The following is a 14,607-nucleotide window of genomic DNA, read 5'->3' as shown; positions in this document are numbered from 1 at the left end:
AGCATTTTAAAAACCTTATTTACTTTACATACAGCAATAGTTTAGTTATATAGTATAGACTTATAGAAAGAGACCTTAGAAAAATGTTAAAATGTATTACTGGCATGCAAAACCTTAAATTAGAGTGAATAAATGAAGACTCAGTCCACCACTTCTGAAAGGTTTCCAACCCCTGGACTAGATGAAGTAAGAGTTAATGCAGGTAGAAGTGAAGTACTTGACTTAGGAGGTCTTTCCCACCCCTAACATCTCTGGGCTTAAAACTTGGTGTGTAAGCCTCCCTGAGCCAGGAAATGGGGGGAAAGATGGAGGACTCCCCATCAGCATCAGGTTCCCACAGGCATTTTGCCAGCCCCAGTGATGAAGCATGCCTCCCAGAGCACTGCAGGAAGCATGCCCCTGAGTGGCAATTGCTGCACCCATTAACAGAATGCACCCACCCTGCACTCCCCACCATCAGCTGGCTAGTGCGGAAAGTGGAGTGACCTTGTCCCATCTTCTTTGGTAAGTCTAGGGGGCTTTTGGAGAGATAGGGATTGCCCTGTGCAAGGAGAGGGAATGTTCCTTTCCCTCTCTTGTCATACCCACACTGAGCTAGCAACAGTCTGGACCTGTGACTCTCCCGTTGACTCACAGTAGGTCCCCGTGGCTAAAGCACACAATTTCCTACAGATCTAGCAGGGAACATGCAGGACTGCCCCATGGAAACATCCTAACATTACATATAGCTGCCCTAGCAGGGAGCTAGCCTGGTGATGCGATGGGCCAGCATCGTGATTAATGCCAGGGGCACTTTTGCCATAATAGTCAGTTTAGGTTGCCACCCTTGCTACACTATCCTGCAGGGTTCCCTGAATTTCTTTCTGGAATAGTGGCAGGAAAGTGTCCCTGTGGTTTGCCCTTTTTCACCCTGGCTCAGGACACTTACTTGCCCTGTTCCAGATTCAGAGAATAACGCTGCATGTGTTATACCCCGGAGGGTCAAAGTGCACCGTGAAGCAGAGGCCTGTGCACTGTGCCTCTGTGGCAGACATGCCAAACCCACGAAAAAAATGGAGAAATTGGGCTTGTTTTTTGTCTTAATTGGCTTGTGAGTTGCTTGTTGGCTAGTTTTTGGCTTGTAGCTTGTTGCTTCTTTTTTTTGAACAGCTCCCAGCAAGCAGGGGCAAGGGGGGGAGAGAGTCAGGAGTGTACAGCAGGCCCACCACAGTCCCAGACTGCATGCCGGGCGTATCTAGTCACATAGAGTGTTGGGGTTCTTAGGGATTGGCTTGTTTTTGGCCTTGTTTTGAAGTGGGATTAGCTTGATTATTCTGAAAGTCGGTGTGCTTATTTACTGCGTGAAAGTTGGCAACTGTGCCCTGCTCTGGGAAATGCCGCTCCTACAAAGCTGCAATCCATGCTCAGGATGCAGTCAGAACAGCAGCTGCTGCAGCACCCCTTCCGAGCATGCAACCTGCCTTCACCTCTGTGGCCATTCAGCTACACTGGCCAGCCTCAGCAATGGGGGTGTGGCCCATCCTCCTCCTTGCCTCTCCTTTTTGGGATAATCAGCGCCCTGAGGGGGTAGTAGCAGGGGACAGTTCTTGCACTCAAGAGAGCACAGGGACTTCACATGGGCCAGAACCTTGAATGCACAGTACAAAGTGGAGGGAAGGCTGCTTGGTGTCTTCCCTTTTCCCCACACCCTCCATTATTGAACACCCTGCAATGTCTAGTCCTATGCATGCAACCCGGGAAATGCAGCTTTATAAACTGAGCTTGTGTTACCGTCGAGAGGCAGTTTAGAGTCCTCTTTAAAGCAGAAGGGAAACTAGTTAGTTCTGGGGTTGAATTGTGTGACTCCCTGTAACACTTGTGGGGCTTGGGTGGCTGAATACCAATGCCCCTAGCTCAGTAGGTAGCTGGGATAATAGGATCAGAGGAGAGATGGAAAATACCTCTTAGATGAGATTTCTAGGGCCTGATTCCTCAGCACAGACAGAGAGGTTTGCAGCATCCGTATTTGAACAATCACAAATCGGATTGAGGAACACCATTTATTTTTCATCACGTGTTGTATTTGTTTGCAGAGAGGACTCGGTCCAAACCCATTCTCACGGGAACGCACCCTGTGAACACTACCGTGGACTATGGCGGGACCACGTCGTTCCAGTGCAAGGTCCGCAGCGACGTCAAGCCCGTCATCCAGTGGCTGAAAAGGGTGGAGTACGGCACAGAGAACAAGTACAACTCCACCATTGACGTCGGGGGGCAGAAGTTTGTCGTGCTCCCCACTGGGGAGGTCTGGTCCCGTCCGGACGGCTCCTACTTAAACAAACTGATGATCACACGAGCCAAAGAAGAGGACGCTGGGATGTACATCTGCCTAGGAGCAAACACAATGGGATACAGCTTCCGCAGTGCTTTCCTCACGGTGTTGCCAGGTGAGTGTGGGGTGGCTGGAACTTTCCTTCTAAACTGTCCTGGGCCAGCATCCTTGCAATCGCGGATCCAGCTCCTCAGCTGGTATAAATCAGCTTTGCTCCATTGACCTCAGTGGAGCGTCACTGATTTACACAGCTCGGGATCTGGCGAGCTGTCGTGAGTGGCCAGATTATGCTGATTTTTCTACTGCCCGGGGTGTGTCTGAGTCGATCTCCACCCTGAGCCTCCTTGTGCATAAATAACGGCTCCGGCAAGGTTAAATAACCGGGTTGGAAAATGCCTGATCTGCTTTTGTGCTGGAGCAGGGCGGGGAAGTCGTATTGTGATGCCGTCTGTGCAACATCCTGTAAAGTGAGCCCAGGCCCCCTCCCCTCCCCGTTTGTTTTTTTTTAATTGGTTTGTTGGTAAAAGGAAACAATGAAACAAGCCAATAAACAGAGAAGCATGAAAAACAGTGTAACGATCACAGCCACAGGAGAAGAATGGGTGGGAAGGAGAATGTGCCAGGCTTGTTAATTTCTTATTTGATGATCCCCTGGGAGCTGTAGTGCAGAGCGCAGAACGGCTTGCCTTTTTGCTCCTGCCCTGTGCTCTGCTCTGTGGCTGAGACCTGTAGCACAGGAGCATTCCAGGGCTTCCCGTCTAACTTCTTCGTTGTCCCTTTTGCCCTCTTTCTGCTCCGAAAAGTCATTTTATAATCCAGACTCTGCTGGCTTTAGTGACAAAAAAGAAATCGGCCTTGCTTTTCCTCCCCTCCGCCCTGCGGAGCCATCGCAGCTCAGAGAAGAGAGGAGAGGAAAAGAAGTGGTGGAAATGTGGTCCTATTGTATACATTAAGCATTTAAAAAAAAAAAAATGATGTTTTTCTGATGGGATTTTTTCCGCACTGAAATAACTAAAACAAAACAAGCTCTACGTGTATTATTTCAAACTAACACTAGATTTAGGCCTCAATGGGAAAAAAAAAAAAGTCATTGACTTCTTTAAAGAAGTTTGGCTTGGAAAGAAAATTACACACATCTGAAAATAGTGTACAGGAGAGTACAAGATTATGATTGCGAATTCACAAATTATCTTGTATGTGTCATCTCAGATTTTTATATGGCACCTCTCGTCACATTATCTGAGCTCTGGTACCTTAGGGCCAAATGTTTAAAGTTATGTAGGTAGCTACAGCTGCAGATAACCGCTTAGCAGAATTTTCAAAAGCCCCTCGTCACCCAGGTCCCTATGGGAGTTAGGCACCTAGGTGCTTTTTGAACACCCCACCAAGGACCTATCTGCCTCTTTAGGTGCCTAGATACCGTTAAAAATCTGGCCCTGAAGGCCCTGATTCAGCAAAGTGACTCAGCTTTCAGCATGTGCTTAAGTCGATCCCTATTCAGCACGGCACTTACACATGTGTAAGTGCTATTGAAGACAATGGGATTAAGCACAGGTTTACAGTTCAGCACATCCTCAGGTGCTTTTGTAACTAGGAATGGACACTGGCATGTGCCTAAATTAGGTAATGCAAAGTTGCGTTTCCCACAGCACCGCTAATTGAGTCCTGGATGCATATTATACAAAGTCTACTACTATGCAAAGTGGGCCGGAACCTAAACCCTGAAATTTGGGAGTGTGGCTCTGATTCTGAACAGTGCCATTTCGGCCTGTCTCACTAGGGCTTAAGTGGAATAACATGTTCATGAATGCAGGATGCTAGAGGTTTGTAAGAGGGATAATCAACTGCATTTCTTGACTATCTGCAATTAAATTCTCAGTGGCGACAGTCAAATCAAAATATAAAGTGCTGCGTGCAGTGAGCTGCTCTGGTGAGAACAAAAATGTAAGCCTCTGTCACTAAGGGCTCAATCCTGCTCAGGGGGCACTGTACAGGTGCAGTGAATCAGGGCCTGAGCCATTCGCAGTGGGTCAGTGTCTAAGCGAATAGTAACCGCAGACATGGCGGAGGGCTGATAGGGGATTCTTCTTACTCACCCGAAGCTGGCTTGTCCTGAACAAGTGCACACACTCAGTGCTGCAGTGCCTGGGAATCCCACACAAAGTCCTAGTCCTCCCTTGTCTCAGCAGAGCACCAAGAGGTGCTGCAGGAGGGATGCTACTTAACCTGCCTCTTCCTGTCCCAAACCTGCCCACATAAGAGACCGCTCCTGCAAGGTACCACTCCTGCCTAGTCCATAGCCTGAGCATTGCTGAGTGTGTATTAGCTACAGGAAGATGGATTGCTACTAGAGAGGGATATTTAAGACTTAATGAACAGAGACGTGTCTGGCAGAGGCAAATATGGGACAGGCCTCTGCTCTCCATAACCAGATCATGCAGGTCCAATTGCTGGGCAGCTGACATGGCCTGCGTTTCATCTTCCGGTCTGGGCAGGGAAGCCAGCTCCATCTCTGAGCGCTGGGGCTGAGAGACCATCTGTTGGACTGGCTCTGAAGAGGACACTAGAACTGGGGAACTAAAGCATAATGAATTATTGGGGGGGAAAAAAACTTTTAGCCACCCCCCCCCATCTTAAACCAAAGAAATTGATTTGTTTGTCCTTTCAGTGCTTTTCAAAGGAGAAACAGCAGCAAAACATTATGATGTTGGCGGTGTGTCCCCCTTGTATTTGGCATGGCTGGGGTTGTCAGACAGACTATACAAAAGCCAGCCTTAGCTTAACATCTGTTTTGAATCCCCCTCTCCTGGTTTTAATTAACTCTTTCGATTTCTCCCTTTCCCTCTTGTAACACACACACACTCTCTCTCATGCAAACCTGATGTCCAGATCCCAAGCCACCGAGCGCCCCTGTGGCCCCGTCCTCTGCTAGCAGCCTGCCGTGGCCGGTGATCATCGGGATCCCCGCTGGAGCGGTCTTCATCTTCGGGACGATCCTCCTGTGGCTCTGCCAGGCCAAAAAGAAGCCCTGCTCTCCCCCAGCTGCAGTGCCCGTGCACAGACCTCAGGCCAGAGACAGGATCTGTGTCTCCCAGGGTCCTGACAAAGACTGCATCTCCTCCATAAACTATGAGGAATACGTAGCCCACCAGCAGCATTTGCTATCCCAAGGGCCTGCGTTGGCCCCAGCTGTGGCATCGAAAATGTACCCAAAGATTTACACAGACATCCACACTCACACGCACTCACATGTGGAAGGCAAAGTTCACCAGCATCAGCACATTCATTATCAGTGTTAAAGGGCAGCCGGAGACCGTAGCTTATTGGTGCTTTTTTCTCACGGTACCTCAGAACAGACTGCTTCGAGTCAGCTAACACTGCCAGCAAAAGGCAAAGTGGACAGGGGAGGGAGAGAGAAAGAGATTTTTGTTGTTGTTGTTACTATTACCATTAGGATGTAGATGAGGAATAATGAAGGAATTCCCAATCTCAGCACAAAGGCGGCCATCTAAAACAATGGAAACTTCTTGTATGTCTAAATCAAGATGGCAACAGATAAGGCAGGAAGCTGTGACATGAAACACCACGGACCCTGTTGCATTGCCAAGCAGAGGAAGAAGAGGAGAACACAACGATATTGCAGTTGATATTGCAGTTCCTGCCTCTAGCACATGCCACCTGTTTTGGTGCAAGGCCCATCAGATGTCTTACCCTTGGGAATGTACAGAAGAGCTCTTTATCTCAGAGTGGCTGAAGCTTGGAAGTACCTGAGGTGTAGTGCCAAAGCACCAGGAGACTGTAATCAACTGAAACATTCAACTGCCCAATTCCAAACGAAAAAATAAGCAGAAGAGTTTCTGGAAAACGCATTTTTATTTACAACGTGAAACTCCACATGCATCTCGCCAGCAGTAATTTTGCCTGACAGTTGGTGATAACTTAGCTGGCTGGTTCCATTTCTGCAAATCAAGGGTATTGTGTGTTCCCCAAGGGGGCACTGCTTGAAATCTTTAAAAATGTTCAACTCACCTCAATGCTATGACTCAGTGCTACTGCCAGAAAGAAGGAAGGAAGGACATTGTACAATGCAACTTTATATTTATATTTAAGAAATAATAATTAATAATAACTGAACTGCTGAAGGTCAAGAAAAGAAAACATGCTGCCCATTTTTGATGCCGCTAGCTGTGATTTTCAATCAGATCTTCATGGCTTATAGTGACAAGCTACTGGATTAACTGTGTCAATGAAAAATAAATGAACAACTAAAAATGAAAAGAGAGAGAAAATAACTGTTTATGAAAGAATGAATTTGCTAAATATGCACCTAGGGTTGTGTGTGGTTTTTCTTTCCAGATAATGTTTTGCAGTTGATTCAAACAATCTCATTTCAGTTTCATTTAAAACAACAAAGAAGAAAGAAAGAAAGACCGTATTAAATACTTATATGGACTAGAAATGAATTCAATCACAAATATAAAACCTTTGTAATTCTATATAGAGTTTAAACAGAAGTCATGTATATTTAATTTATTTTGTTAAACAAGAAAAAAAATATGATATTTTCCTCAAAACAGGCATTTCTATACATATTTTTGATCAAAGAAAATAAAGATGAATTGTGGGTTTTTTCCAGGTTCTTATAGGTGCCATGCTCCAAATATAAGCAATGTAACATATAACAGTACTTTATTTAACCAAATTGAAAGTCATATGTTTGTATGCATTTTTACAATAGCCACGTGTAATTGTTCTAGCAGCATCTCTGGCACTCCAGGTGCCATCATTTCCAATAGAAACTGCTATTTTGTGCTGTTTATAACCTGTTCGGAAAGTTTTGCTGTGGATTGATCACTGCCTCTGCACCCCATGTTATCCTGGCCTCATTAACAAAGAGCTCAGACCACAAGAAAACTTGTTTCACTGTTTATTTAAAAAATGGGTTTGATTTTTTTGTGGTTAACATTATAAGAAGTGAACTGGAGACCCGTGATATAATTAAGAATACCTTTCCCAAAAAAATGTTTTAAAAGTGAAATGTTCCTAGGCACGAGCCCATCAAGTGGACTTCTGCCTCTGAGCGTTTTGGGGAGAAAAAAATTGCAAGTCTGGACAAATGATTTGATCCCTAAAAGCAGCTTCTGAGCATAAAACATTCAGTAGAGATAAAATTCACCACAGCAAGAGGAGCCTGCACAAGGCCCTCTGTACCCCTTAAGCCCCCTGTTAAGGGCTTATGGCTCAATCCTGCAAGGGCCCAAGTACTCTGGCCTTGATCCCCCAAAGCACGTAACTTTGCAAACATATGGCCTGGTGCGCTGTGGTTATTTTCCATTGGCTTCAGTATCCATCAGATCAGACCCATTGAGGTTAATGGGAATACTCAGATACTTAAAAATCAGCACCGTTTTAAATGCTTTGCTGGTCAGGGCCAGAGAGCTCAGCGCCTGACTGGCTGGAGCCTATAAGTGGTGGGTGGGGCCTTCTGCACTGGTGTGAATTGCACCCACAGGCTCTGGAATAACACAGCGAGAGGTGTATTGTACCTTTGTTCCCTGTGTTGCATTCCTATTGGTTGTAATGGGAGTGGAACGAGTACAGCTTATTATACTCCTTCTTGTGTGCATACTGTAGATGGTTTGTCAAGTCAAACCTTCACTCCGTTAGAGGGGAACCCAGACTGGCTTTGATTCCATAAGGCCATAAAGTTAGTCACTACATTCAGATCTTGGATGCTGGCGCATGGGTCCCTTCGGTTTCAGTGAGCATCGTGAATGAGCGTCCATGTGCGTAACTGGGGTGTTGTAAGTACTGATTTAACCAAGATTTGCTAATGGCTGCAGTTTACTGGGTGAGCCAGCCACACATAGAAAAGTCTATGCGCAGTTTCTATGTACATCGACTATGTTATAAGAAGTCAGGAAATTGGTATTTCCATGAGAGGCTGTAAGGGCTGTGGCAGAAATGTCACCATCTATTGTGTCTACCTCTCATACAAGTCTATGAGAAGTTTGGTATTTTTGTTACCATAACCTGCACAAAGCTAATGCACATTAAAGCAATGTTAAGGGCACGACACAAATCCAAATTCAGAGATAAGGGGGATAGTTCTTCCAACGCTTTCCGGGCTGGGGTGCTGTAGGCAGGGACCGCAGGGTGTCACATGCCAGACATGCTGCAATAACCTTACTGCTATTGCTTTAAAAGTATGGTGGACTCACCACTCCTGTGTGGCCCCACTTTGAGTGAACCACAAGAGACTGCCACGTGACGTTGCCAAGATGGCAGCAGTATCTCTGACAGGTACTGATAGATTACTTTTAACTCAAAAATGACAATGTATTTAGCATACGTCATTGTGTTCCATCCCAAATAGAGTTCTTATTCTCCATTGACCCTCTCTGCCCCCTTTCATCCTGGAGCTTCATAATCTTCTTTAATGGAATGAAAAACTTTAAAATGTTGCCAGCTGGTCCAAATGGAGGGATTACCTTTTCCATCTTGGAAGTAGGCCTTCACCAAGTGCCCTTCAAAGCTCCGGTCTTTAAAATGCTAGTCATATGTGTAGTTGTGAGGAGGGTGGTAATAGGAAAAAAATGAAGGCGGTCGCAGGTAGTCCACCACCGCCATCAAGATATTGGTTGTGCAGAAGCCAAGAACAATTGTGGTTCCTGGCCAAGATTTTGAGAAGTCACTAGAGATTTTGCGTGCCCAACTTGAGACATCTTAATGGTCCTGATTTTCACAAAGTGCTGAGCTCCTACCCTCTGAACATCAGCCTCCTTTAAAGGCCCTCGGGTTGGATAATCAAAAAGTGACAAGTATCAGAGGGGTAGCCATGTTAGTCTGAATCTGTAAAAAGCAACAGAGGGTCCTGTGGCACCTTTGAGACTAACAGAAGTACTGGGAGCATAAGCTTTCATGGGTAAGAACCTCACTTCTTGACTTGCATCTGAAGAAGTGAGGTTCTTACCCACAATCAAAAAGTGAGGCACCCTGAACCACTGGTCACTTTTGAAAATGTTGGCCAAAGTTGTGCTTATCTGGGGATAAGGTCTGTGTGAGACTGGTGCCGCTAGCAGTGTAAGCTCCCTCAGATGGGGTGGGGAGGACAGAGCTATGGCCCTAGGCCATCCCCACTTCAGCTTGGGAAGTGAATACATGTCACCACCAACCCCCATATCCCTCCCTTCCAAAGGGGTAGGTGAAATTCACCCCCATGCAGAAGGCCAGCACAAAACCTCTTAAGCCCAGCATACACCATGAAAATAGGGCTTGAATGGGACTTAAGCATTGCCTAGGCTTTGGGTTGGCTCTGTACACATGGGTGAACTTCACCCTTTAGACAGTGTTTTGCCTCTATGAGGCAATGAGCCTCCTTGAGCTCCTGATGGAGCCCACTCTGTTCCACCCTAACGTGGGCCATTCATATGCAGGGCTGTATTGTGCCTTACAGGAAACACAAAGCATTCCTATGTCTAAATAAGTTCAGTGAGAGTCTGCTCTTAGTCACCCAGATGTGAATCCATTTTTTTTTTCCAGTGAGACAGAATGTGGCCTGACCTTTTTTTAAATAAATAGAGAACATTTTAAAAGAACGGTGGACTTGCTAAAAGCTACCTACCACTGACCCTACTTTGAATTCAGGAGCTTGATCTATATACAAACACATCAGTCTATGGCCTAGAAAGTCGGCCTCACTTTTAAAGGCACAAAACTTGAGGATCAAAGAGAAAAGCCAGACTTAATATTGAACATCCTTGTTATTTTGTTTGTGTGGCAAACTGAACATGGCCTTAAATGTCATTTTTGTGTGTGGTGTCTTTAAACTTTGTATTGACAATCTTTGTACAGTCAGCCCTTTTAAGGTGAAAGCTTTATCAGACATTTACAAATAAAAAGTGTGATGTCATTTTCAAGCAGTGGGAAAATAAGCTAATTAAAGATATTGGAAGGAGAAGCAATGGCCTGTGTGTGTGTTTAATGAAAGAGATGGAGGAGTAAAAGCATGAATTTGTAACTGACGCGTGGGTGTTAGCATAAAATGGAGTTTTATAAACTTAATATGCATATAGAAATATACCATTTATTTATATGCATTTGTATGTACATATGTGCCCATATACAGGGACTGTGTGATCGTGTGATGTGGTATAAAAGTTTTATCGCAAAACAAGTGCTAATAAAATCTTTACACCACACCACACCACACCACACCACACCACAGTATGCTGTATTCTGTATACGCAACATATTTAACACAAACATTGTGTTACAAATGTGTCAGAGTTTTTAAAAAATGTATAGGAACTTTTTTTTTTTAACCCATTCACCTGTAAAGCCAGGTACCATGAGTCCAACTGTGCAGGTTACACAAGAACTGCTTCAACCTCTGAAAAGGAGGCTAATTAGCGTTCATATACAGAAAAATAGGTGAAATCCTGGGCCTGTTGAAGTCAATGGCAAATCGCCCACTGACATCAGCTGAGCCAGGATTTAACCCCCTGACGCTGAAGTCTGATACCTCCAGTCCTGCAAGGGCTAAAAGTAAATGCTGGGTCCCACTGAGAAGCTGGCTCATGCAATATCAAACTTTAAAATTGTGACATTTTTAGGTATAGAAAAGCTGTCACTGGCCCAGGACTGAATCTTGGTTTGGCCCAGACCTTGGCCCAGGTAATTGTTGTGAGGAAATTGCACACTTGGGAAGAGAGAAAGGAAAGTGTCTCTGACAGGTTTATTATTTTGGTTGTTTGATGTTCCTAGGTTTGGAATATTAGAAAAAAGCATTGAAGGAGTTGAATTAATGGGCAGAAGGCGGGTGAGGTGGTCAAAGGTGAATGATAAACACATGACTTTGTAACTTATAACATGGATGTCACCTCCATAGGTGTAGGGTCTGGAGGAGCATTTATGCTTCTAAATACTTTTGAATGAAAGTCCCCTACCTGGGGCCTGTTCCAGCTCCAATGGATGCCATTGACTTCACTGGGAGCTGAATCAGACTTGTGGAGTGATTGAAATGAGCGGGCCCTTAACTTTAAACTCTTTGTGCCAACTTCTGGCTGGCCCATCAGCGGAGAAGGGCATAACAACCCGTGGCCAGAGACCGAAGCCAGGCAAATTCAAATTAGAAATAAGGCATGCATGTTAACAATGAGGATGATAAACCTCTCAAACAAAAACTACCAAGCGAAGTGGTGGGTTCTTCATCTCTTGATGTCTTCAGATCAAGTCTGGATGCCTTTCTGGGAGATATTTTAGTCAAACACAAATTGCTGTTCAGCTGCGATTGCAATGTCTAGCCAGCAGGTGATGAAGAGAAACGGTGCAAAGAAAGACCCGGTGCTAGAATACAACAGGAAACACCAGCATTGGTGTCACAGCCACTGGCAGATTGAGGAACGGGAACATGGGACGAGTATTTACAGCAAGAAGATGGAGGTGAGAGAGGTTTTGGTTACCTTCCTCCTTGGAGCATCAGAGCACTTTGAGATGAGCAGCTAGGGTGACCAGACAGCAAATGTGAAAAATCAGGACGGGGGTGGAGGGTTATAGGAGCCTATATAAGAAAGACATCCAAAAATCAGGACTGTCCCTATAAAATCAGGACATCTGGTCACCCTATGAGGAGCTATTAGCACACCCAGTCACCCATACAACCCCATTGGCCTCAGTTGTATATGTTTAACTGAAGGTGGAACGTGTGACTTCAGCACTTTCAAGGGTATTATTAAAGTAATAGTATTATTCCAGGGGAAATCATTTAAACTGGTGTTGTCTATCTGTGTGTAATACACATGCATTCTGACTATAGCAGGGGTAGGCAACCTATGGCACGTGTGCCGAAGGCGGCACGCGAGCTGATTTTCAGTGGCACTCACACTGCCCAGGTCCTGGCCACCGGTCTGGGGGGCTCTACATTTTAATTTAATTTTAAATTAAGTTTCTAAAACATTTTAAAAACCTTATTTACTTTACATACAACAATAGTTTAGTTATATGTTATAGACTTATAGAAAGAGATCTTCTAAAAACGTTAAAATGTATTACTGGCACTCGAAACCTTAAATTAGAGTGAATGAATGAAGACCTGGCACACCACTTCTGAAAGGTTGCCGACCCCTGGACTATAGCTACCCTGTGCGTAGCTACACACATACATTATGACCAACAAATTCAAACTGGAATGCCGAAAGCTCAGCACCTGAATCCATATTTCGGGACTTAGATCTAGATTCTCACAGTTATTTAGGAGCCTAACTCTCATTATTTTAAATGGGAGATAGGCATCTAAATACCTCAGGATCTGCGCCTGAAGCCCGAGTTCCATAAAGCACTTAAATGCATGCTTAAAGTTAAACATGAGTAGTCCCACTGACTTCAGTGGGACAGCTCACGTGCTTAAAATTAAGTGCATGTTTTAGTGCCTTGCTGAATAAGGGCCTTAAATAAAACAAGCCTGCTTTTCAGAGGGGCCCAACATGGACATTTCCTATCGATTTAAATAGCTGTTGAAGGCCCTTGTTATTTAGGCACTTAAATAAGGCTTGTGGCACTCAAATTTGAAAATGTTGGCTTGCGTGTGTAGTCTATATTTTGGCCCAGCTGAAGTCAGTATAGTTGCACCAATTTACATCAGGTGTGATGATGTATATTATATGGACAGAAAGCTGCATACACAGAGTATGTGCATGGGAATATTTCTGTGTATATTACTACTTGGCTGTTATATAGCATTTTTTAATCTGTAGATCTCAAAGCGCTTTATAAAGTAGGTCCCCTTTTTTAGAGATGGGTAAACTGAGGCACAGAGAAGGCACGTGACCAGCCTAAGGTCACTCAGCAGACCAATGCCAAAACCGGGAATAAAACCCAATTATCTGTTGTACTGATTAGGATACATAATTTATGCTATAGGCTCATGTTGTTTGTAATACAGAATTATTATCATGTTGTAGTGATGGCAGAAAATACAATTATGCTAGCAACCAAAAGGTAATAGATATTTTGGATTATTTCATTAACATAGTTTTGCCAGGAAGGATTAGTCTACCGATTTCTTGGATTGAGAATTTTTTTTTTCCCTAAAAACTTCTTTTAAAAAAAGGTACATGTGGTATTGAGAATGGAGAATAATGCCTAATAAAACTTTCACTTTAACTGCAAATATTGCATTGGATGTTTTATAGAACTGTCTATTGCAATTTTTGTTTATGTAGCAAGGTCTACGTGGAGGAAGAAATGACCATACTAAGCTTTTATGGAAACTATATGTGTGGTTGTATGACCTTTATTTGTGGTTCTTTTAGGTTTTAAAAAGTTTTTTGCATCACTGCCATTCTCAGCTTTAATTAGAATTAAACAAATCTTTTTCACGTCCTGAAATATACATGGGCATTAACAAAGCTACGAATCCATATTTTTTTCCATTTTAACTGAACAAATCCCATTTGAAGGGCATTTGATCACTGCTTATTTCTGAGCCACTTTATGCCTTAGAAAAAGGGGTAATAAATAATACTTTAGAAAAAGGCTTCAAAATATCTCTTTTCCTGGATCTGGGTAATTAAAAAATTGAACTGCTATTCCTGAGATTACACACAGCAAAATTACACAGAAGTCACTTGCTGATGGAATTATGTGAATTACACAACTCCTCATTCTTGTGCCATAAAACATTATGCTTTCTAGCGGGAATTAACATCATTAGAACTTAAATATACATATAGTCTCTTGAGCATGCAACGTTAACATTAATATACTGGTTAGCAGTTTGGATAAATGCAGAGTCCCCCATTATGCTCAAAATCAATTTCATATTAATCTAATCTCGATTGATGTTCTTCTTAAATTATTCTATTGAACGAGTATTTAAATGTGCAGTGGAGGGAGGATAAGGTGAACAATTAAAGTTAAGTGAAAATGGCATTTCTTTTAACCCACAATGTTTTTAATTCATTGCAAGTTTTAGTAATAAAAAGCCAAGGCTGCATGGTGATCAGTCATTTTGACATTTTTATAGTGTTTTTATTACCCCTGGCTCATTTCCATACTAAAGAGAACATTTGTAACAATACTTGCTTGCTTGGTTATGATTCGAATTCTGCTTTTGCCACGTTTTGCTCGTCTGTTGCTTTGCTCAGTAATACTTTTGGCCCACGTCCTCCCAGAGCCTGCAGTGTGTTTATTGAAAAGTAAGGAAAAAGAAGTGTCTGCTAAAACAATAGGCTACTGCTGGTTGAGTTAACATGGCCATAATGTCCTTATTCTGCAGACAATCAGTTAGCAAAGCT

At 43.7% G+C, this 14,607-nt stretch overlaps 1 protein-coding gene across 7 annotated transcripts in view; it reads left to right on the top strand.

Moving 5' to 3' along the window:
* FGFRL1 (fibroblast growth factor receptor like 1) overlaps window positions 1-9,125 on the top strand; it is a 239,561-nt gene extending 230,436 nt beyond the window's left edge. For all 7 annotated transcript variants that reach the window (XM_034772153.1, XM_034772154.1, XM_034772151.1 and 4 more), the window contains 2 exons: window positions 2,073-2,426; window positions 5,201-9,125. In XM_034772153.1, coding sequence (XP_034628044.1) covers window positions 2,073-2,426; window positions 5,201-5,610 — 764 coding nt within the window. In that variant the 3' untranslated portion in view covers window positions 5,611-9,125. The remainder of the gene's footprint in view (window positions 1-2,072; window positions 2,427-5,200) is intronic.
* The last annotated feature ends 5,482 nt before the right edge of the window (window positions 9,126-14,607 follow it).

Source organism: Trachemys scripta, chromosome 5 (genome assembly GCF_013100865.1).
Source record: "Trachemys scripta elegans isolate TJP31775 chromosome 5, CAS_Tse_1.0, whole genome shotgun sequence".
NCBI lineage: Eukaryota > Metazoa > Chordata > Testudines > Emydidae > Trachemys > Trachemys scripta.
The sequence above is the reverse complement of the archived record's forward strand: the minus strand, read 5'-3'. Positions and strand labels throughout refer to the sequence as shown.